General features: G+C 33.8%; 1 protein-coding gene across 1 annotated transcript in view; it reads right to left on the bottom strand.

Annotated features, from left to right (window-relative positions):
• Nucleotides 1–13,671, bottom strand: part of LOC128983582 (zinc metalloproteinase nas-13-like) — a 34,810-nt gene extending 21,139 nt beyond the window's left edge. The window contains exon 1 of the mRNA XM_054402916.1: nucleotides 13,349–13,671. Coding sequence (XP_054258891.1) covers nucleotides 13,349–13,586 — 238 coding nt within the window. The 5' untranslated portion in view covers nucleotides 13,587–13,671. The remainder of the gene's footprint in view (nucleotides 1–13,348) is intronic.
• Nucleotides 13,672–26,014: the final 12,343 nt, after the last annotated feature.

The raw sequence follows: 26,014 nt of genomic DNA, 5'->3' as shown, positions 1-26,014 counted from the left end.
TATGTTAGAAATGCTTGACGTTCCCCACAGTTGAATGCCGTCCGTCCACACTGGTTTCAGAATAGTTTTGTATTATAGCAATATTTTCTGCTGTTAATTTTGAATTTCTATTTAATAGCCAAGAAAGATTTCTAAATTTTAAATTTAACGAAAGTCTCTTGATTAAAGATTATTCAGTGTGGGAGATTGTGTGTAATAAATATATAAAGGCTACTTTTACAGTCTTCGCAATCCTGTTAATTTAGCACTATATGGTGAAACAGGAGATAACTCCATCGTCGGGTGCTAGTCATCATCAGACAAAATTTGTTGAAGGTTGTGTTCAGTTTTGTTTATTCAACTCTCAGTTAGTGTACTTAAACTTTGCTACGGTGGATTGACTGTCCATATTCGAGATTATTCAGTGTGGCAGATTGCGTGTAATAAATATACAAGAAAGTCTCTTATTCCAAATATTGTTTTTTCCAATGAAGTCTTCTGTCAAGGGCCATGCCCAAGTATTTAACTTCATTACTCTGTGGGATTTGGACTTAGGGTTACTGTAAGACACGATTGCACCAGCTGTCTCGCTGTCTGTATTTGTGAATTAATTGAGCATTTTTGCAGTTTTGATTGTTTATGCCTACATTGAAATGTCAACGTAAAGGTAAACATTGTGAGTTTTCTCAAGCTTACACGAGGACAAATAATTTATATTTACTTTTGAAAAACTCATCTCAAATCTTTGGACATCCAAGGGGCGTAGAACGAGAGGAACTCAGGGATGTGAATAGGCCTATGACATTCCTCTATATGTGAACCATCTTTGTGCTTAATTGTGTCTGTATCGGTTTAGTATTTTAGTCATGTCAGCCCAGAGAGACACCACCCCAATTTCATAATAGTGTAGATATAATCGGGCAGTTGGAAATTAAGTCTACAGGTTTGCTGTGGTGGGGTTATTATGAAATCATAATAATCTTACAATATTCATTCAGACCAAGTATTAAAAACTTTCGTCCATAACAACATAAACATTTCTGACTCAATAGCCATCCAATCTCGTTTATAATTAATTTGTTTATACAACCATGCTGAACACATACTCGTAGAAAGTAAAATAATTCACTTTTCTCAAAGTAAAATCATGGTTGTTATCTTATAAATATTTGCGGTATATTCTTAAAGTAAACAATATCTCAGTAAACTATTATACATCCGTCCATTTCCTTGTGTATTAACGCAAGCAAACTAATCTAATATCACTCACAAGGTATATAGTGCCTGCTTATGAGCTGATAAGTATTTCTTGTTGGCAGTTGGCACTACTGGAGTGTTCGGTTTCCGTTTACGACAATGCTTGTTTCCGCTTCATAAAACTCGGTTCCCGCGGAAAATGACGCAACTCCTGCCACGCCGCGAAAGAAATAATGGCTGTGAACCTGGTTATACAATTACTGTAGACACAATTATACATTTGGTTCACTTAAGCAATTCATGTTTACCTATAATCATTGACTTTGGACATTAAGGTAGACGATCCCACCCCCCCCCCCAAATAAGTCGGATGTTGGCAGTTTTTCTCAACGAGAAAGTGGTTAAACGAGCTGAAATGTTCTAGGTACCGAAATGCTATCTTGTATTTTAGTTTCTTTATGGTATGATTGTTCATTAAGTGTAACAATGCTATTGATTAAAACAAGTTGTTTCATTGAACTGTTGGGGCATATGTGAAAACGTCATTTTACCAGGTTATTAGCGAATTTACTATATAGGGCATAAGCTATTACCGTAGTACCAGGAAACTATTCTTAAAAAACAATTATAACCTTTTCAAAAATAAAAATAAATCAAAATTTTCTCCGATTCGCTACATTCTTATGACACTAGATCCAGAACACACATAGGCATCTCCGTTCCCAAATTGAACGATAAAACACAGCTTCTTACCCCTCATTATCTAGCCCACATTATACGCACTAATCTCCCCATACAGATAAGAGAATGGGAGGGAGACAGTGTCACGGTTTTCAGCAGAAAGATCGGGCGTTGGCTTCTCGGACTGAGCGATGATGCTGCCGAAGAGCTCATCAGATCCCAGTACGGGACATAATGAAAGTCGATAACAATTCTAAAACTAAATTAGGCTAACAATCCCAAACTACTTCAGTACTGGCACCCTCATTCAAGTATTCTTACTTTATTACATTACTAGCTGGCCCGACAGACGTCGTCCTGTCATAATGTGGTTTTATGTCAAATGCTCGTTCATTTTCAAGATGAGCTTGTTCACTCGCTCAATCACGTCCTGGTTGAAGTTGTTTGCTAAGCTTACTCGCCTTTAGGTTGGAGCTCGTTCGCTGCGCTCACTTGCCTTCAGGTTCAGCTCGTTCGCTACGCTAACTCGCCTCCAGGTTGAAGTTTGTTCGCTACGCTCACTCACCTTTTGATTGCAAATTAGCTGTTGTCATAAATGTAAATACCCCCACCGCAGCAAACCTGCAGACTAAGTGAATTTCAACTTGTCTGATTATATTTACTAAAATATTTCCATAAATAAGACATAGGTTATTTATTCCCTATTTAAATAACATAAAATTTAACGAGTGCTTAGGTTTGCTGCTACGGGGAAGGTAAAAAGTGTTTTTTGACCATACGTCAATAGTATAGGATGAAATAAATAAATTTGCATAATGTTATCAATATATATCCATAAACAAGTAAAGTACAACAATTTTCATTTTCTCCATATTATAAGTATAACATGGGAATTTTAAATTACACTATTTTTTTATTCTCTCCGTGACAGTTAGGCATACAAGAGCGCTTCAATATACTAAATTATTTCTTTTTTTAAGCTCTACAAAACGGTTTAGAAATCAATTTAACATTTTTTTTGTTTTTAGGGTCAAAAAAGGGAAAAACCCATTTTCACGCCATAAAACCCCCCATAAACCCCTGTTCCCATGGTCTTATTATGCTGGATCGTGAACTCGTTCGAATAAATGTAGGTTTACACGTTTGTACCAAATTTCATCAAAATCGGATCAATTTTGCTCGAGTTATCGCGCTAACGGACACACACACACACACACACATATATATATATAAATATATATATTTATTAATTTGAACGGATGGTGTTTTTGGCCTCTAGGGACCTCAAAACGAAAAAAAAATCGGTCCCGCGTCCAGGTCTTACCATGAGTACTACGGTAATAGCTTATTCCCTATATGGGAAATTCGCTAAAAATAATAGTGCTGCACCCTGTTAGTAAACCTATTAACTGTTTAATGCTATTGAACATCACAGAATCAAATTGTTTAGTGGAACCAGCTGTTAAGATTCTTTAATTCCATTTATATATAAGTACTCATAAGGTTAACATGGGAAACTCCACCACCACAGGGGCGGAGCCCTTTTGACGAATCTGCACCAAACTTCACACAAACCATCCTTGAATAATGCTTAATAATGCCTGAAAGTTTCACTACAATCCGTTGAGCGGTTTCAGAGTGCATAACTTCAAATAAATATCTATACAGGGTGTCCCGTAACTCATGTGGACACATGTATATAGCGTATATTGCTTAGGTCAAGACAAACACATTTCACCATAGGAACATGGGTCTCTGGTGCCTAGTTTACCGACTGTCGGTATTTATGTGTGTTTTACAAAAACATCATTAACTCCTAAACGTTTTGGAATACAGCGTTGATATTTTGCAAAGCTGTTTATCTTATTAAGACTTATCTTTGTTTAAAATTATACTAAAAAATCATTAACCGTTTCAAAATGGCGGCACTTATATATTTGATGCCAAATTTCACGAAAACCGTTGCTTGAGACAAAATATTTAGTAAATTTTATGTAGTTTTAAATGATACCTTATTTGTTAAGAACGGATAAATAATAACAGAGAAATTAGACGAACCGATTTAGCCCAAAAAAGCCTCTAAGATAGAACAAATTCCAACAAATGGTTTTCGACGGTTTTTGATAGTAATAGGTGTAGAAAGTACCAGGAAAAAAGTCTACCAAAATCGGACAACCGGAAGTCGGGTTTTTCCAAGATGGCCGCCGTGAGGCCCTCAAATCGACAAGATGGCTGAAAATTCGTCGATTCATAGTTCAGGATTGGCCGATTTCCACGAAAATTGGCAAACACATGTAGAACTATATTTCCAACCTTAAATATGAAAACTAGGCAGACAAAGTAACCCAAAGATGAATTTTCAGGGTATTATGTGCTAAAAAATAAGATTTTTTACCTAAATATATGTTTTTCTAATATTTTGTACAAATTTTGTTATAATTTCAAATTTATTTTTTCACCATTAGATTCAACACAAAAAACCTAACAATTTAGTATATTGAATCTTTGTTCTGCTTCAATTTGTTACAGAGATATTGAAAGTAATAACTTTAGTAGGGGCCTATGTTTTCTTGCCGAGATAACTCAATGTTAATCTTATGGAGAATAAGCATAAATATTAATATTATTTTTCATTAAACCTATATGGATACGACTTTTTGATCTGCTTCATATTATCTGTTTTAATATTTTCTCAACATTGGAAAAAAAAATCCACATGCATTTTCATTGATATTGACTTCAGACCACCACCGATATTTATTGGGTGGTAATTTCTTCATTTCGATAGGGAACGTGTTTTCGGCCGTCATTTTGGATCCCCCTATTGGATATAAATATTTTTTTAAATGTAATGACAGTGTCATTTCAATAGGGAACGTGTTTTTGGCCGTCGTCTTGGATCGGCCATATTGGATATAAATAATTTTTTCAATGTTGTGACACATTATTTTAAACTAGATTTTCACGCCCATTCCATTGCCAAAATGAGTTTTTAAATATCTTTTTTCTTGCTTATTCTCTTTAAAAAGAAAGAGAAAGAGAGATCATAAAGAGTCTTATGATTAAAACTGACGATCCGAATACGTAGGTAGGTTTGCTGCAATGGTAACTGCCAAAAAAGGAATAAAAAAAAAAAATTTAAACAGATAATATGAAGCAGAACAAAAAGTCTTATCTATATAGGTTTAATGAAAAATAATATTAATATTTATGCTTATTCTCCATAAGATTTACATTGAGTTATCTCGGCAAGAAAACATAGGCCCCTACTAAAGTTATTACTTTCAATATCTCTGTAACAAATTGAAGCATAACAAAGATTCAATATACTAAATTGTTAGGTTTTTTGTGTTGAATCTAATGGTGAAAAAATAAATTTGAAATTATAACAAACTTTGTACAAAATATTAGAAAAACATATATTTGAGGTAAAAAATCTTATTTTTTAGCACATAATACCCTGAAAATTCATCTTTGGGTTACTTTGTCTGCCTAGTTTTCATATTTAAGGTTGGAAATATAGTTCTACATGTGTTTGCCAATTTTCGTGGAAATCGGCCAATCCTGAACTATGAATCGACGAATTTTCAGCCATCTTGTCGATTTGAGGGCCTTACGGCGGCCATCTTGGAAAACCCCGACTTCCGGTTGTCCGATTTTGGTAGACTTTTTCCTGGTACTTTCTACACCTATTACTACCGTCGAAAAACCATTTGTTGGAATTTGTTCTATCTCAAGTGCCTATATTTACTCGACTAAATGCTTTCTTTCCCAAATGCATGACCACTTTTCTCCATTTAAACAATGCTAAACAAAAACAACTGGTGTTTAAACTGGTGTAAACCGTTGGGAAATAAATAAAAACAACGTAAAAGGAGTATTAGCATTGTTTAAATGGAGAAAATTGGTCATGCATATGGAAAAGAAGGCATTTCTCTGTTATTATTTATCCGCTCTAAACAAATAAGGTATCATTGAAAACTAAATAAAATTTACTAAACATTTTGTCCCCAGCAATTTTTTCGTTAAGTTAACGGTTTTCGTGAAATTTGGCATCAAATATTTTAAAGTGCTGTAAATTAGCAGAAATTAATAAAATGAAGCGAAATAAACAAAATTGTATATTTAGCTTATTTTTAAACACATCCTAATAATAAAAGTTGGTATATGGGTTCTCCTAGTTGAGAAGTATTGCATAATGACCTAAAATGTCCTTCTTTTTCATGTTTCATGATAAAAAACAAGCATACTTTTTTCCTATGTTAACCTTATGGGGGAAAATAAAATACTATAGCTCGCATATTTCTGAACACATCTTATTCGGGATGAACTTGGTACATCCATTCTTTTATTTGAGTACTACATGATTATGGCCTAAAATCTCTAGTTTTACATTTCTGTTACACGAAGCCTACTTATTCCCATCCTTTAGGAAAAAAAGTTTTTTCTATCTTTTTGTTTGTCTAATGGACGTTTTGACCTAAAATTGAAATAATATTTCAAAAGAGTGTTTGTGATTAGATAGAATATTAAGTTTTAAAGATATGCCATTACTACTTTGTCCAGAAATATTGACTGTGGTAAAAAAATCTTTTGAAAACGAATACTTGGTCCGAAATAACTAGATAAATATTTGTTTTTATTTTAGTAGTTATCCATTCATACTTAACCCTTGTAACGTTTATCTAGCGGATATTTTAGGCCATAATCAAGTAGTACTCAACTAAAAGAAGGGATACACCAAGTGTTAATAATATGTGTTCAGGAAAATGTGAGCTATCATATTTTATTTTTTCTCCATAAGGTTAACATAGAAAAGTGGGTATGCTTGTTTTCTATCATTAAAAATGAAAAAGAATGAAGTTTTATGCCATTATGAGATACTTCTCAACTAGGAGAACCCATATACCAACTTTTATTAGGATATGTTTAAAAATTAGCTAAATATACAATATTGTTTATTTTGCTTAATTTAATTAATTTTTGGTATTTTACAATATTTTAGATTTTGACCAAAAAAATTCCCTATAAAAAGTATACAAAAATTCACAAACTTATTTTTATCAGTCATAACCAAAATCTTTTGCCCATTTAACATTTGAAATTTAATATTCTATCCATCCATGGAAGTTTTATCAACATATCTTGTCAATTTTGCAATCTAGAGGTCAAAATGTTCAACAGATACACTGAAAACCTAAAAAAACATATTTTTACGTATAACTAGACAACGAGTGAGTGTAGGACATATGCTTATATGACATTTTTTACCAGTTTTGACCCCAGGAACCATTTCCTGAAGTTTGTCAGGGTTCCCGTGAAACACCCTGTATATATACAAACGTCCTCTTTTATAAATATAGATAGACCTGTTCAACTCATTTCAATAATTTGTTTATGTTCAATTTAGTCTTTTTTGCCAACGGATTTGGCAAAAAAATTACTTCTTTTCATTTAAATAATTATTTGTTTATTTTGTTATCTTGTCCGTGAAGTGGTGAGCGACAAAGAAGACTCTCCCCACACGCAGATGTACAGTCTTTATTGGGGATTTTTTCCTTTTTGTACATTGTTTTAAGCCACGATTGTAATTTTTGTAATTTGTAATTTTGGAAATAAATAAATATTCTTATTCTTATTCTATATATATATATATAATCCAAAGTATGTTTGTTTGTATGTATGTTTGTTTGTTTGGTTATGGACTCAGAAACCGCTCGACAGATTGTAATGAAACTTTCAGGCATTATCTATATACTGTATATAAAATCGAATGTATGTTTGTTTGTCCTTTATGGACTCCGAAACCGCTCGACAGATTGTAATGAAACTTTCAGGTATTATTAAGCATTATTCAAGGATAGTTTGTGTGAAGTTTGGTGCAGATCCGTCAAAAGGGCTCCGCCCCAGTGGCTGTAGAGTTTCCCATGTTAACCGTATGAGTACTCATATTTAAATGGAATTAAAGAATCTTAACAGCTGGTTCAACTAAAGAATTTGATTCTATGATGTTCAATAGCATTAAAATTTTAATAGGTTTACCAACAGGGTGAAGCATTATTATTATTTTTTATTTATGACAACAGCTAATTTGCAACCAAAAGGTGAGTGAGCGTAGCGAACGAACTTCAACTGGAGGCGAGTTAGCGCAGCGAACGAGCTCCAACCTAGCGTAGCATTCGAACTTCCACCAGGGGCCCATTTCATAATAAAGTACAAACTAATATTATTAGTAAATCAGCTGATCGCCCAATGCAAATCTAATGGAAATTACAAGTGACAAGTTGTAACTTGTAACTTGTAGTTTATTATGAAATGGGCCCCAGGACGTGATTGAGCGATGCGAACGAGCTCATCTTGAAAATGAACGAGCATTTGACATAAAACCACATTAGGACAGGACGACGTCTGTCGGGCCAGCTAGTAAGATTATAAAAATGTGAAACGGACTAAATTAGCAAGGCTTTAGCAGGCTTTAGGTTTTAAATTATAGGATAATGGTCTACTTGCAGTAATCGTGGGATGGTAGATAGAGCATGTTTCGTGCGTTGTACTGTGTATATTTTTTGTCCCTCAACCACTCTATTGGCCCATAATGTCAGGCATACCAGTGAGAAGTTAGGCCTACAAGGAAGTCTACACAAGTTATCTCATGACTTGACAAACACAGTAGCCATTGTACCGATAGTCCCATTCCCATAAACCATAAACTGTTCAGATAGTTAGACTTTCGCTCTTCAATGATGAGAGGTTATTGAGCTTTGTCATTATGCTAAGTCACTCTGTAGTGTGTTATGTCACAATGTACAATAGGCTACATGCTACACAGCACGTCTGCCATTGCCATCAGCTCATGTATGCAGTCCGAGGAGGAACTATGGAGGGAAATTAAACTACCATCGGTAGACAATATTGACCATTTGTCTGGCCACGGCCCGAGATGTGTAGAGTTTATTTTGTTATTGTTGTTGACTGTTGTTAGTTAACCAACTTTAAAACTAATTTAACCAAATAAAACGAATAATTTATAAGTAATTGCTTGTTCTCATATACAATACCCAGATATGAAGTTCAAACAGTAAATCTATTCTAAAATTAAAGATAAACATCTAGACAATATCAGCGCAGCCAAACTTCACTAGGCCTATCTTTGACTATTAATACGTCAATGCTAATATCCAACACAGTGACACACATAATATGGATGATAGGTTTATTACCGTTTCAATGATCAAACATACGGCACTCGCTTATAGATTTGCCATCCTTGTGGACCACGTTAAACACCTAAATATACTGTACTTTTACGGGTCGACAAAACACATGTTTAATGCTTGATAATGTTGTCAACGCTTTAAAAAATGATTACTTCATCTTTATTTTATTGTTATGGCCTCTTAGTGAAATTGATTTGTCACGTTGTATTTAATCTGTAGTGCTTAAATATAATTAATTATGAAGTTCAGTGTTTTTGTCTTGACAACATCAAATTTCTATGGAAAACGTTGGAACTCTTATCAAAATAAGTAAGCAGTACCATTCTTAAAGCAGCGTTTTCACCGGAGTAAACATCATGTTTTTAAAAAAACTATTACTAAAATCCAAAGAACACTAGTTTTTTTTTATGCATGGATGTTTTCAACAGTAATTTGGTTTTCCATTAGAAGTCGTAAGCATATATTTACAGCACCAAAGACATTTTTATGACTTTTGTGGGCAACACCTGTTGGCAATATATGTTTTAACATTTTCTTATAAACTCTGAAAGACGGCTCAGTAGTTAACAGTTAAATGTGCACAATGCACATTATAGGAAATTAAACATTATTGATTTACTTATTTAGGTGTTTACAGGGACGTTTTAGGTTACGTAAGCTCTATTTTCTTCAGTAAATAGATATTTCACAGCGAAAAAGAGGTTTAACATTGCTCAATGATGAGTCGAATATGATAAACCTCTTTTCTAAAATCGTGACTTCCAACAAATGGTTAACGATAAACCGATTGCATTGCCCAACTGGTTATTATTGTCGTGTAGGCATTTCCACACCAAATGGCTTTATAACAACTGAAATCATTACTTTGTATTCAGTATTACTGTAAAAAATGGGTATACTATTCATCTTTCCATTATTTCAAAACTACTGATCCACTTAAAAATTGTGAATTCACATACCTTAGTACTGATTCTATGTATAATTCAGTTTTAAAAAACTTTGTACAACTAAATCTAGAGTTCTACTGGACTGATTTTATTAATTAATGGGTTGTTGGAAAGCTTAAGTCGTGTAGATTTGCAAATAATTATGAAAGTTTGTTTTTGTTATGATTTATGGGTAAAAATTAAAAAAAAAACATGTTTCCCATAAGAAATACATTGTAAACGGTGTTTTCACACTTTTTATTTGGGTGCGACTTTTGGCTGCATTTTTTGAGTATTTCCAAGAAGTACATGGTATCAATTTGTAGGAAACTTTATTCTCTTTCAGAATATCACCTTCCACTTTGGTCGATTTCCTCACCGTTTCAAAGTTATTTGCAAAAAATCTAAGCAATCTCCGAATTTATGCAAAGAGTTTTGAATTTTTGAATGAAAGAGGTGCAAGGGATACTCGCTCTGGCTCGTCTACGTTGCGCATTCCTCGTCACAGAACAACTATTTATAATAAATCATTTGTAGTCACAGCATGCCGCCTATGGAACTCTATACCCGATGCCATTAAATCCATAGAAAACCGATCCCGACTGAAGCCGACACTGAAAGAATATTATCTCAACTGGATGGTAGTGGCGTGGCGGGATGGCGTGCGTTAGGCTTAGCTTCTGCAAAGAGTGTATGTGTGTGTGACTGTATGCTAGGAAAAGAAATGTATGTTATGTTGTTTATTATTAATTATGTTACGAAATGTGTATTTTACTTTTGTTCATATCATGTATTATTGTTATTACTATTATTATTTAGAGGTTAACTGTAAGAAAGGACCATGAGGTCCTAAGTTCGCCTCAATAAAGAAGGATTTTCATTTCATTTCATTTCATTTCAATTTATAGTAATGAGAAAATATTGAATTTGGGATATTTTTGTTAAACTTTGTACAACTAAATCTAGACTTCTACTGGACCGATTTTGTTAATTAATGGGCCATTGGAAAGCCTAACTCATGTAGGTATGCAAATAATTATAAAATTGTGATTTTATTAAATTTTTATGGTGAAAAAGTAAAAATAACAAAAATACATTAAAAACTGCCTTTTTCAAGTTTCTGTTTTTAAGATTCTATTTGTAGCCAGCTTTTGGCTGCCTTTATTAAGTATTAACAAGAAATGTATAGTAGTTATTTGTAGTAAATTTTATTCTCTTTCAGAATATCACATCCACTTTAGTAGATTTTTCCTCCATTTAAAAGTTATTGGCAATAAGCTAAGTGATCTCCAAATTTATAGTGGTGAGAAAATACTGAATTAAATATAATTTCGTTAAACTTTGTACAACTAAATCTAGACTTCTGCCGGACTGATTTTGTTACTTAATGGGTCGTTGGAAAGTCTAATTTGTGTAGATTTGCAAATATTTATGAAATTTGGATTTTATTAGACATTTGAGGTGAAAAATAAAAATAAACAATAATACATTTAAAACTCATTTTTCCAAGGTTATATTTCAAAGTTTATATTTGTAGCCAACTTTAGGCTGCCTTTATTGAGTATTTTCAAGAAATACATAATACAGTAGTAATTTGTAGGATATTTTATTCTCTTTCAAAATATTACCTTCCACTTTGGTCGATTTCCTCACCGTTTCAAAGTTATTTGCAAAAACGTTAAGCAACCTCCCAATTCATAGTGGTGAGAAAATACTGAATTAAAGATCTTGTTGTTAAACTTTGTAAAACTAAATCTACAGTTCTACTGAACCGATTTTATTAATTAAAAGGTCATTGGAAAGACTAATTTGTGTAGATTTTCAAATAATTATAAAAGTTTGATTTTTTAAAGATTTACTAGGTGAAACCCGTCATAGTCGACAGTTACTGTTGAGGTTGCAAGCAAGATCGTTTGACTATAAATCGATCATAAATAACTCCATTTTTTGAACAATTTGTGTTGTTCGTGATTTAGCTGTGTGCTTTAGGTACGTCTGATCTTAATAATCAATAAATCAAATGAAAGCTGGTATTTCTCTAAGGTTTTTAGACCAAAACATATAGGGTAATGTAATTAGAACTGCTGGAATACATCTTTAATTGAAGTGAAAAAAAATCAAATTAAATTTAAATTCTTTTGTCGAGTAATATATTAGATAAACTGATGATGATGCTTGATGACAAATATGTGCTTGCATAGCTTTATTTTAAAACCAAAATTATGAAAATCAGGCGGGTAGAAGAGCTAAACGAACTAAAACAAAAAAAAAAATTAACTCTCATAAGAAATGTAAGATAGGCAGTTTGTTCTCAACTCAAAATATACGTCAAAATGAATGCCGATGCTTGATGGCAAATCTGTGGTACCGTACGTCCATACCTTTAGTTTAAGGCCAAAATTATTAAAATCGGTCTGGTAGAAGAGCTAACCCGACTCGGAAAAGAAAAACCAATAATTTTTATAGATGACAATAATTGGTTTACCAGTATGCATAATCTAATCATACGAGACATGTTAATAATTCAACAGCTTATTGTTATCTAATTGATTTTTCTTTGATTAATTGTTGTTGTTAACAATTTTCATTTGTGTTTAAAGTGTGTTCCTTATGTTAAGTGTGTGATTCTAATATTATGTGCTTTATCTGTACCATTAATATTAGTGAGTAAAGTGGTGTATGGATTTCATAACCATTATTTTACTAGAGGCCGTTGTATTTAACTACAACGGGCACTGTTGCTAGTTTTCCATAAGAATAACATGGGAATTTTAAATTTTTCAATATTTTGGAATTTTCTCTGTAACCGTTAGGCGCAGCTTCAATATACTCAATTATTTGGTTTTTTTAAGTTCTACAATATGGTTTGAAAAGAATTTGCTCTTTTTGTTTTTAGGGTCAAAAATGGGGAAAACCAATTTTTACCCCATAAAACTCCCCATAAAATTGGTCGTGAGTTCCCACCATGCTGGTTCGCGAACTCGTTTGAATAAATGTAGGTTTGTACCAAATTTCATCAAAATCGGATAATATTAGCTCGAGTTATCGCGCTAACGGACACACATATATGAATTTGAACGAATGGTGTTTTTGGCCTCTAGGGACCTCAAAACGAAAAAGTAAATTGGTCCTGGGTCCAGGTCTTACCATGAGTACTATGGTAATAGCTTATTCCCTATATCGGAAATTCGCTAAAATTAATGTTCAAGCACTCATAAAAATTGAAATGTTATTAACAGGTGTAGACGGAGCAGCCTCTTGTTAGCCCATCTCTCTCTTCGAATAGCTATTTATTTAATTTAGCCGTGAGTACAATAGGACAATAGCTACATTCTTGCAACTACTTACCAACAGCATCTTTTGCCAGCTTAGGCATCATGTGGTACCCATGGTGCTTCGGCTCCGGAGGTATATCGTTGCCTTCCTCGTCCTTTTCAGTGGACTCCACGGAACCCCGGTCGGATTCCACGGACCGCGATAGGGGTTCGTCATAGTCGTAGAGTTCCGCGGTGGTTCCTGACATGATCCTCACGGGGGCGACTCCTCCGAGGAGCAACAGCATGACGACCAGAGGCAATGGAGACATGTCGAACTACTGGAGATGGAGGTGACAGAACCTGCGGTGTGGACTATGACACAACAGCGGCTGTGCAGCTGTGGAGGGAGGTACACTGTAGATGTCTGACTGGATGTGGGCCGCGGACCTTTAGTATCCAAGACTGACATTGGGTATGTTTGTGTTGGGTGAGTTCGACCAATATGTGATTGTGGAAAATCATCATCTGCTAATATTTAAGCTAAGTAATCGAACAGTCAATGGTAATACGGTAGTTCCTTTTAAACATCTTACTATAATACCCCCGCCACAGCAAACCTGCAGACTAAGCGAATTTCCATTATCCTGATAGGATTTACACTGAAATGCCTCCTTAAAAATATCACATGTATTCCCTATTTAAATGGAATTAGTTTAACGAGTACTTAGGTTTGCTGCAACAGGGAGTGTACAGTATAAAGGTTTTTTGTAAAATGTCAATAGTTTAGTAAAAAATGAATGTATTTTCCAAATTCGATCACAATATGTTCATAAACAAGCAAACTACAACAGTTGACTTATTATTCGTAAGAATAGCATAGTAATTTTAAATTTACAATGTTTTGGAATTTTCTCCGTAACCATTAGGTGCTCAATAACTCTTAAAGATACAAAATTATTTGTTTTTTAAGCTCTACAAAATGATTTGGAAAGAAATTTTGTGTTCTAGGGTCCAAAATGGGAAAACCCTATTTTCGCCCCATAAAACCCTCCATAAACCCCCGTTCCCATAGTCCGATCATGCTGGTTCGCGAACTCGTTTGAATAAATATAGGTTTACACGTTTGTTCAATATATTATATGAATTTGAACGGATGGTGTTATTGGCCTCTAGGGACCTCAAAATGAAAAAGTAAATTGGTCCCGGGTCCAGGTCTTACCATGAGTACTGCGGTAATAGCTTATTCCCTATATGGGAAATTCGCTAATGAAACGACATCATTTGCAGTCTGCTGGACCAATGTTACCTAATTTTATTCAAAGTGTAACAAAAATTTGTAAAACAATAGATTTATCAAATTGTAAACCAAATAACGTGTTATTGCGAGTTAAAATCTGGAATAAAGGATGAAGAATACTTAATTTTCCATAAAATAAGTTTAACTAGGCCTATTACAGTTATCAAGATGTCAAGGTAAGTTTAAATGGGTGGCTATGGCTGTTTTACATTTAATTTAACATACCCATGTATAGTATTTACGAAATGTATTTAGTATTAACAAGTAAAATCAACATGTTACTTTACAATATATAGTAGTTTGTTCATTTGTTTGTCATATTTACGGTTAATATCACTCGTGATTTTAGTTTAAGAATCAATGTTTTTTAACATGTTTTTGAAACACTGACAGATTTATTCCTATATACTGTGCATAATTCTATATAAAATGTGTGGAACAAAAGATGTATGTAAAATTTCCTGTATTGTATTGTAACTGATGTGTATACAGTATAGCCTACTTGATTAGTTTGTTGGAATAAACAACCAAAACAAAATTTTTTCAGACATGATTTTGAGCTAAGAAAATCTGTCTGTTTTTATAAAAGTAGGTCAACAACTAACTTTTCTTTCTTGGAACTTATAATATTTGTTACATTGAATTCTAGATAGTATGGTCATGTATCAGTGATTGACTTTGTCTCTTTGCAGACATGACTGACGATTTCTTTGTGTCCCCAAACATAATTTTACATCAAGGAGATGAATAGCAGGATATCTCCACTGAACTCAACACAAAACACACAACCTTCGCTTCATTGTCGTGGTCGTGGAATCAGTGTACCTAAATGTTATGATTGTGGAGTAATTTCATATAAATACAGTAAACAACAGGGATATGGTTCACAAGCTGTACCAGAAACCATTTTAAGGATATAGTGTTACAATTTTTAAAATAGATTTTAAAACAACCAAGTTCCAGACCATCAACTTTAACAATTTATTTTCAGCCATAGTTTACATTGTGTTAGATGTTACTACTTTTAGATTTATATACAGTTTATTACTGAACGCTAATTCATAAGAAACTAGGAAACACGCGCGGCTCAATGAGCCGCATAGTAGGAAACACAACGTTGAGGAAAACTTGCTGTTTGATGTTAATTGAAGAAAGATTATTAGAGTTGTCTGAAAACTTGATAGAAATTGAGTTTTAGTCGTAAAGGTTCACGTACATTTTTGTTCTCAGTTTTGACTGATTACTTCTAATGAATGCTAAACATTCTCCTTAAATACAACATGTCTGTAATATATTGCGATATAGCTTTACAGTATGAAGATCTGAAGACAATTAATTGTTTCCTTACCGATAATCTGTGTAAAGCAAATTTTAGTTGGGCCAAAAAGATCGAATTAGAAATAGCTTAAATATTACGATTTTTACTTGTAAAATGGGGTAGAATAAGGCAGAAGCGAGTCAGGTTTCTAGCATGGGTCTCTTCTAAATTAACATACATACCAAATTTCGTTAAGATCGGTTGAAAACATTCAAAGATAGAAACACGTTCATGTAAAAACTACAAAATGGTGAATATCTGATTAACGAAGCAATTTTGTAAAAAAGTTATTCTCGATTTTCTTTTTATTTTGACTCAAGGAATCACTACGTAAATTATTTCCCAACCTTTTTTGAACACCTTGTGTATATAGATAGATGTTTTATTTTATTTCCAAACCAATTTTGTACTAAAAGAAAATAAAAAATGTTTTTAAATTAAAGTCTCAAGGATATCGAGATCACTGGGGGAACTATGAGCCGTTTCACTGTATTATTTTTTATAAGTGTAAATAATATATTATTAGAGTTGTCAGACCTATGTTATTTCAATACCTAATAAAAATAACCCTCGAACTATCATACTTCCAAATTATTCATTATTACTGTCGGGTTGGCTAGTTGTGGATGTTTATCATGTTCATGTATAACAGTTAGTTATGAAATGTATTCACAGTCGGTGCATTGGTGACACTGCTCCACCGCCGGCTTCACAGCTGATCGTTGACCGCGGCCGCAGCCATGTTGACATAATCACACGACTGTCACAGCTGACGAGGTTAGATAACCATTTGTTCCAGTCTACTTGCTGATATTCGGCGCTAGGACACTGCCATTTTTATTTCACGTTCATTTGTGTTTTGGGCAAACCTTTGTTGAAAGCCTGTGTAAAGTACTTGAAGGGAGCTCCAACAGTGTTCTCTTCCAGTTATTTTTTTTCGTTAAGATAAAAAACATAACTCTAGTGATGATGAGAAATAATTATATAAACAGATGGAAATTTTGTAAATTTTGTTTTGGCCCCACAAATCGTCATATTCAAACACAGTAGAGTAACGAATTTACAATTCCTTGGCTCGCAAATTTCTGCTAGAATTTAGGTGTAAAAATAACTAAGGCTTTTGGTATTGAAATAGTGGTTTATATGTGACGGGATTTCAGGATGCATGACTTTATTGTAGAATAAATGAAGAGGTTACCTTAGAACACTTTTCTAAAGATGGTTGGATAGAAGATTTCTATATGTCTGAGTAATTCACCTAACATGGTTGGCAAACAGGCCACCGGTCATAATAAACTATGTGAACATTTGTGGTTGTTGTAGGTATTTTGTTGGAACATTGAACATTAGACATTAAAATTTGCTTTTAAAGATCATTAAACTGCTTAAAAAAAATTCATTTTCTCCGGGACTCCCCTTCTAGCGTGATTCCGTGAAGCACCCTTGTTAGCACCCCATCTCTTGACAGAGTCCTAGAACCGCCACTATCCCGGCATTCATATTCACAACAAGCATATTTTATTCACACGTGTGTGCATCATACTCCCGAATGAATGTATTATGTAGTCTGCAAGACACCAACGTTGCTTAGTTATCTGCAAAACAGAATCGTGAATGAGTCATTCTAAAGCTCGGGTCCCCAGAGCGGGTTTTGTCCTTTGTTGCGTGGACAGTGGATATAACATGCAGATCTTTCTTTTTTTCGAGCATTTCCTTCTTGTTTGCCTTTTATATTTTGGTTTTCCAAATTATGTGTTGCTTTCACTCATTCAGCTTCCCGATGATGCACTATCTTGTTATGTTTTGACTTCTTTCCAAGTCTTTCGAACTCAGGCGGATTAAACTTTTTGTCTATGATTAAACATACTAAAACGTCTTTAAACTTCTGTTTTGGCCATCTATAGAAAATATTCACAATAATCCATTAAAGAAAATTCATTACGAGGTTGACAGTTGTGGCAGGGTAGAACAAGGAGGGGGGAGGGGGGGGTAGTTGACCAACCGCGGTGCACGGTCCAGTGACATGTCCTTCGATTCGACGCACACTGCTAGAAACTGCAGGTTTGTGACAAAACAAGCAGAAAACTCACATTTCCGCTAAGAGTTGGTCCACTGTTGACTCACGGCACCACCTTGGTCAACCTTGGTCGTCAAGGGTTGAGGTTAAAGCTGAACTGTTGTAGGAGTATCCGGCTAAAATGCTTTAAAGTGAAACAAGTTACAAGTGTTCATAAGACTGATTTGCTAATGCTGTTTACAGGCATAGTTTTTGATTATTTGTAGTTCATGAAACACTATTTTTGCCATTGTTTTTTTTTCAGAATGTCTTTGAAGATTTCCGATTCAAATAGTAATTTACAAAGATTTGCAATAGAAAAACGTTTGACACGTTTCACAAACTAGGGATCACGACGAACAGATTGATATACTGTAGTACAACCAATGTTACAGTACACAGTTGAACGCTTTCAATAATGTCTCTCGCACAGATAATAATATGGTCGATAAATGCGTCACAACGCTTTAAAACTTATATAAATCATATAGTTTAGTTTATAACTCATTAACTCAACACGCACATAAACCTAGATATCTCTTCGTAGAATACGTCCCTGAACCTGGCACATTTTTTCTTTGTAGATAAACGAGCAAATAGTCTACGTCCAAACGACTGACTATTGGGCAAAAGAAGAATTTATAGATAATAAATCATGACCCGGAAGAAAGGTCTAAAGAATGAAACGGCTCAAAATAGGTTCATTTTGAGGAAGGACCAATTACCAAATTTATGACCACAGGGTTTAGGAAGCAAGGAATTTCGTGATCTTTTCAAACAAAGACGGAACTTATATAGGTAGCCTAATCTACTCACGAGTAAAAACGTAGTTTTTTTTTATTTCCTAATATTGCCCAATAAAACGTATACTAGTGTAAATATTCTATATTGAGCGTAATGTCTTCATGCCATACATTTTTACCTTCATTCACGAATCTGGTTTGCATTTATTATTATAAAAAACTACCGACAAACATGTGTTATTTGAAAAGAGTATTTATACTCAATAATAAGCCTTTAGATTTATAGTTGTATATATAGTATAAACTACTATATAGTATATATAGTGTGCCCGTTCTGCGCACTGGGATCTTATTGTAGTCAGTTGAAACCTTCTTATTAAGAACATAAGTTGGCATATTTTCAGATATGCTGGTAAAACTATTATAAATAAACCTTCGCAAATACAGTATCTGACAGTTTCAAGCCAAAACAAATGCTTCGAAATTAAATGTAACATGGGTCGTGTTGGTCCATATGTTAAATCCAATGATTAAACTAAAAAATGCTTTATAGATCTATGAGACATAGCCCTAATGTAGGCCTATAATTGAAAGTTACCTTCCACAATGGTTAAAAGTATTTAAGGTACTACCTCAACCTCACAATTTAACACTTTATTCGGGTTGACATTTTCATTATAAAGGTGCTTTTGTCCTTTCCGTGAAACACTGAGAAATAAGGACATTAATGCGTTACCAACAGACATACACACAAAAATACAGAACTTAATTAGGGGATTTGCTACGCTTTAAGCATAACAAAGTACTTATAAAATTAGTACGGTATCTGAAATCTTTGTCAATGTCATCAAATTTCATCATAACAATTTATATTTGCTTGGACAGATGATGACCCGAAATGACGGCTTACTATATGAAATGAAGTACTATAGACGATTTAGATTGGTAATTTATAATAAAAATTACCAAAATAGGCCACGAACTATTGATACATAAACAACGTAAAGCGTTTAAACAATTCATGATGGTTTGCTGAATAAATGTTTTACTAAAATGCGTTATCGTTTTCTTAGCAAATACAAACATTTTGGAATCAAGAAAGAAAAAGCAAGAATTGTACAGTTAAGACATCAATTAAATTGAATACGCCTGTAATAATAAATAAGGTGCAACACCAACGATAACTAATTTGTAAAGTACAGTGATGTGTTGGTACTTAAAAATGATTCTTGCTGCTACTAACAATACCAACGGTTCTAAGGAATAGAACCGGTACCAAAAACCAACGTTCACAGTTGAGAACTATAGAACAGCTGACCAATTATATGAGTTAATCAAGTCCCGAGGTTATTGATCTCTTAGTTTTGGATTTTCTCGTAAAACGTTTTAAAACAGCAATCAAAGTTATTTCCCATTAATTGCTTTATTTGTAAACAACTTTTAATGTAAACTTATCGGTGTCAGTTTGAAAAAAAAACCTTTTTAAGATTACGTGTTCTCTAAACAATTATTGGTATAGGCTATCTATTAACATTAGAAGGAAATGTGACAAAAATCACACAACGTTGGGTTTTTGGACGTTTGTAATTTTATTTCTTAAGTAGGTAGGCCGCGTATTCTAGGGAAAAGTACCAGTATCAAGGATCGTCGTCAAAAAGGTTGTTATGAATAATTGGGTAGGCGTACGTACCCAAGAGATGGGCTATGGGCCTATTGGCTGTATGGTCCAGCGATTGCATCACACGGTGAGTAGGTACTATTCACTATATATATATATATAGTCAATGGTAGGAACAGAAAATAACACATTAGAAAAGCGAGTTTAGAATCATCCGTAAACCTCTGTTACAATCACCCACTGCAGTTGTGAATTTTTACTTTACACTTTACACAACCGCCATTGAAGTGCCATCAATGAGTGGAAACCATGTTTCTAAGCTATTGGCGACGATCATTATTACATTTAAGTTTCCAACACTGATTCAAGGTCTTCTTTCTGGTTATCAAAACTCAAGAACAATTTATACACAAAGAATCTCTGGTTCCTGAACTGGATGATGCCTAGTTATTTAATTTCATTTACGGTTACACTATTAAACTATATTATTGCACTTTCAATTAATTAAATCCGTTATGTAAGAAAAACGTGTTTAATCTTACTTGGTTGGGATTTGCATTCAAAACGTGACTGAAAAAGGTTGCGGTATTTGTAAACAACATTTGTAAACATATCAGTGACAGCTAGGAAAAATAATCTTGATCCGAACAGCTGTTCGTTATTTCATAGATGATTATGCAATAAATATTGGACGAAAACTTGACATAAATCGCACAAAACTACATTTTTGAACGTTCGTAATATTATTTACAAAGTAGTGAGGCCATATTTTAATGGCTAAAGACAATCTCGCCAATCCAGTGAATACATTAAAATGACTTGGATCTTGATAGGTACTCTCGTTTTCCAGGAGAAGATAGCGTAAAATGCCATTTTGAGTGTTACAGACAAAGGGAAAGACAGACAGACAGACAGAAATTGAGATAAGACTCGTTTCTGCTTATTTAATGTATAAGACGTAAAAATTACCTAAAAATATATAATTCTGAGCAATGTACAGACAAAACTCTATTTTTATTTATATAGATAGTTGTATTTATATTTAATATTTTTATTTTATCACACGATGTCTTGTATTATAATAGTATTGTATTTTTAGTTAGTTTTGACATGAGTTACTCTGTAAAACAGTTATATTTGTACTGAGAGACGCTCGGAAATAAAGGCATTTTTATTTATAATTTAATATTGTTAACGATCTGAATAACCTTTCTATTGCATGTATACATGGTTCGGGTATAAACATGGCTAATGACAATAATTGTGTTGTTAGAAGGCGTTGTGTTAAAAAAAATCTACAAATATACAACTTGTTAAGTAACTACATGATACAGAATGATTTGGTAATGGAAATAGCTTATTTCCTATATTGGAAATTCGGCGAATCGCTGATTTAAGCACAGAAACACAAAAAATTGTTTTATGTCTATTTTAACAAATTGTTTTTTTTTTACACGAAACATTACACTAATTGTGTTTCAATGCAAAAGCAAACGATTAATGCTGTTGGTAGCAAGTACTTCTCATTCAAAATCCAATATTTTAGAGTTGGTTCTCGTCGGAAAGTAGTGTAGGCGTGTTGATATATATACAGATGCCGGCATTCCAACAGATGGGAGGACCGATGCTACTAGGTGTCGAAAGAGATTAAATTCTCTACCCTTGCACCTAAGCACCTTAACACCTTTGAATCCTGACTAAACCTCAGTAGCAAAATTTGTTCTCTTTTAGCGAATTTCCCTACAGGGAAGTAGCTATTACCTACCGTAGGTGGCACGGTAAGACCTAGGCCCGGGACCGATTTACTTTTTCGTTTCGAGGTCACTAGAGGCCAAAAACAACCTCCGTTCAAATTAACATTTACTCTATATATATGTCCGTTAGCACGATAACTCGAGCAAAAATGATCCGATTTAGATTAAATTTGGTACAAACGTGTAAACCTACGTTTATTCCAACGAATTCGCGAACTAGCATGATTGGACTATGGGAACGGGTTTTTTGGGGGAAACATTGGTTTTTCAATTAGTTTCACAATTTATTTCCATATCATTTTCTAGAGCTTAATAAATACAGTGGAACCTTGATAAGAAGACTCTCAATAACAAGTGGCCCTTGATAACAAGTGTCATTTTCAAATACCCATGGTTTTATATTGCCCTTAAATGCATGTTATTGCAAACCTCTATAAGGAGTCAACCTTGATAACAAGTCATATTTGCTCATCCCCATAAGGGCCTTCTTATCAAGGTTCTATTGTAAATAATTTAGTATAATGAAGCGTCATTATGCATCTAATGGTTACCGAGAAAATTTCAAAACACTGTAAATTTTAAATTTCCATGTTATTCTTATGGAGAATAAGTCAACTGTTGTAGTATGCTTGTTTTAAATATACTTAAATCAAAATTGGAAAATTAAATTTATTTATTTATTTATTACTAAGCTATTAATATTTTACAAAAATAAAACACTTAGTTACCCTCCCTGTTGCAGCAAACTGAAGTACACATTAAACTAATTCTATTTAAATAGGCAATACATGTGATATTTTTAAGGAGACATTTGAATTTAAATCCATTCAGCCGAATGGAAATTCGCTTATTCTGCAGGTTTGCTTGCTGGGATGGGGGTATTTATATAATCTTTTGACATACCACAATGTATTAATACATTGATGTGGTTGGATACAAAATGACCCGATGAAGTTCTAAGGAACGAAACTAGTCGTCATACCAACAACTCTGGTTGGATAAGGTAATAATTTTATCTCATAAAATTAAAAATGGCATATTTATTCCCTGTCTAAATAACATTCATTTAATGACTTTGCTGAGGTTTGCTGCTACAGGGAAGGTAATGATGTGCATTTTGGGGGAAAAGTTTGTATACATAATTTGGTTTGCGTAAAAGAACCTTTACAATGACACATGATATTTTTCTAACCTAAAATAACGGAAAATAATGATATGCTAAATTAATAGAGGAATGGTTATCGCAATTTTTCATTGCATTGTTTACCTAATGCTATTTTTGGAATCGAGACAGATTGCCGAATAAGTTCGTTGACTGCGGAGTTTTCTCTTTTATGATGGAACCTTTGGCAAAAATGAGTTGTAAATTATTTAGGGGTGAAGAAACTGCAAAGGACTGCCGCTTCCGCAACTGAGGGGTTTATTAGGACAGGGGCGGAATTTGGAAATTGTAAAGCTTGAGGGCAACGTCCTACGAAGCTGTGTCTCAGGGACGGAATGTTGAAATGCTATTGACTTTACATCGTGAATAAAAATGTGAAAAAAATCTGATTGCTTTGAACTAAACTGTAATTTTTACGTATCCTGATTAATTTGTACTGCATAACAAAACCCCACCAAAAACCTCAGAATATGCACAGTTTAGAAATACTTATTACCCAAGGCCTAGCCAGTTACTTTATATGTTTATTTTTAATATTTTTCCTTATAGTATCCTTGAGGCATACAATTAGCCAACTTTATGAAGAAGACGAGGAGTGTGCAGCTTACAATTTAACCCTTCAACTGAACATATAAACGTGAACACACTCAAACACCCCCGGACTCCTCGATTCTACACTAATTCTCCAACTTCCAGACTAGCTAGACGGCTGTTTTGTATACTCATTTTCAGATCAAAAATAGGAAACTTTAATATTTTTTTATAGTGATTTTACAAAAGTGTTACACTTTAAAAGCCCTTAAAGTTCTAGTAATTTTTGCCGTTTGTTTATCATTATATACAATCTGTTTGAAAATTTCAATCAATTTTTTCCATATGTTTTAATTAGCGAATTTCCCATATAGGGAATAAACTATTACCATAGGTCTCATGGTAAGACCTGGACCCCGGACCGATTTACTTTTTCGTTTTGAGGTCCCCAGAGGCTAAAAGAACCATCCGTTCAAATTCATATACAGGGTGAGTTTTAATTGTCCCCCCCCCCAACTTTTTTCTACATTTTTTCAAATATCAATCCTATACCACTTCCAAACATTGTTGGGTAGTAATTACTTCATTTTGACAAGGTGGTCATTTCTGGCCGCCATCTTGGATACGCCATATTGGATGCAAAATATTTTTATTCAAATGTAAGGGTGGGGTTGTAACCTATTATTTCGAATTAGATGTTTACCCTGATTTCAATGCCACAAACCGTTTTTAAAAATCTTGATCCATTCCAATGTTATGAGGGCTTTTTATAAATTTATTTTTAACCCATTTTAACATTGTGCGTTTAAAAACTAAGACCATGATCTCAAAATAGTGCTAAGATAAAGATAAGTATACACCAGCAGTCATTGTCGACCTATTTTCACTTGGTTATCACGAACGTATTTTTTTCGTCTGCCATCTTGGATCTGCCATTTTGAAAATTTGTATTCGAATGAGTTCGCGAACCAGCATGATCGGACCGTGGGAACGGGGGTTTATGGGGTAAAAATGGTAAAATGGTAAAAATGGAAATTTCTCTTGGAAGTTTTCTCTGGCTTCACTAATTTTGATGGCTGAATGGGACAAAGTCCTAAAACAGCCTCAGTCCAGTTGTTTTTCAGCTCAATGGACTGGAACATCACGAAGAAGAAGATACTTATGGTAATATATTAGTATAGTTTAGATTTTGTGACTTGAGTTAGTTTGAAAACCATGTATTATGAAACTCGCTCGTAAATAAAGGCCTTTTTATTTTTTAAAGAAGAAAATGGCTGGGCGTAGAAGCATGTTAGAGGTGTCTAAAGAAAGGTCTTGGTCTGTAGATGAGCCATCAAAAGAGAAACGAGGTAAATTCCCTTGGGGCTCTGCCCCTGGGGGCCTTAAAAATTCTCCCTTCCCAGATTTGTTTACGTTATGGCCATATGGATTACTTGTTCACTATTTTTCAATAAAACTGCAACGTTATAGGGAGTTACTGAATTTATCAAATAGTATATTTCGTACCTAAAATGAGGTTTCGCCGGCTCGAGATCATCTTTACAAATCATAAGTTTGAGACGAAGTCGAGAACTTGAAACTATCGAGAGCTGCAAACCCCTTCGGCCTGTAGTACGAACGCTATTTTTCACCACAATATGTTTTGCAATATATCGTTCCATTACGAAAGTGGAAATCATAATACTGTATTGTATCACAGTAACTCTTAAAATAATTTCTTATCGAATTATCTTATGTCTAATGTACGGGTTGGTGTCTGCCTTGTAGACCACTTTTGCCTATATTTTATCATATTATTCAAGACAGATCATCAACATCAACAGTTCAAGAATTGCAGCCAGCTTGTTTTTATTCATTGGCATAGCAGTACGGGATGATGACTGACGTTTATTTTATTTTCCTTCCAACGGTCCAAACAAACCAATTTACAAATATTTTTACAATTCATCATTCAATGTGACTATATCTAAGGGTCAAGCCAAACATGCAATGATGTGATGAAGGAAAAAATAAAACGTACACAGCTTAAGGGAGTAAACCTCCCTTTGAAGTAAGAACGTGCCTTCTCAACAAACAGATATTTTTCTCAAATTAAAGCATAGATTTAATCTGCATTGCACTGATGAAATCTCGGAAGTGTTTGCAACAAAAGATCCACCAATACGATTTTAATACTATTTAAATGTTCTTACAAAAGAAGAGAAACCAGTTAACATAGTAATAATAACTCCGATGACGTACGGCACTGAACTATTTTATTCATTGAATGATCAACCAT

This window comes from Macrosteles quadrilineatus, unplaced genomic scaffold (assembly GCF_028750875.1).
Source record: "Macrosteles quadrilineatus isolate MER2022 unplaced genomic scaffold, UCM_ALF_1.0 Scaffold_1__1_contigs__length_201487025, whole genome shotgun sequence".
Taxonomy (NCBI): domain Eukaryota; kingdom Metazoa; phylum Arthropoda; class Insecta; order Hemiptera; family Cicadellidae; genus Macrosteles; species Macrosteles quadrilineatus.
Note: the sequence above shows the minus strand (reverse complement) of the source record. Positions and strands in the feature narration are given on the sequence as shown.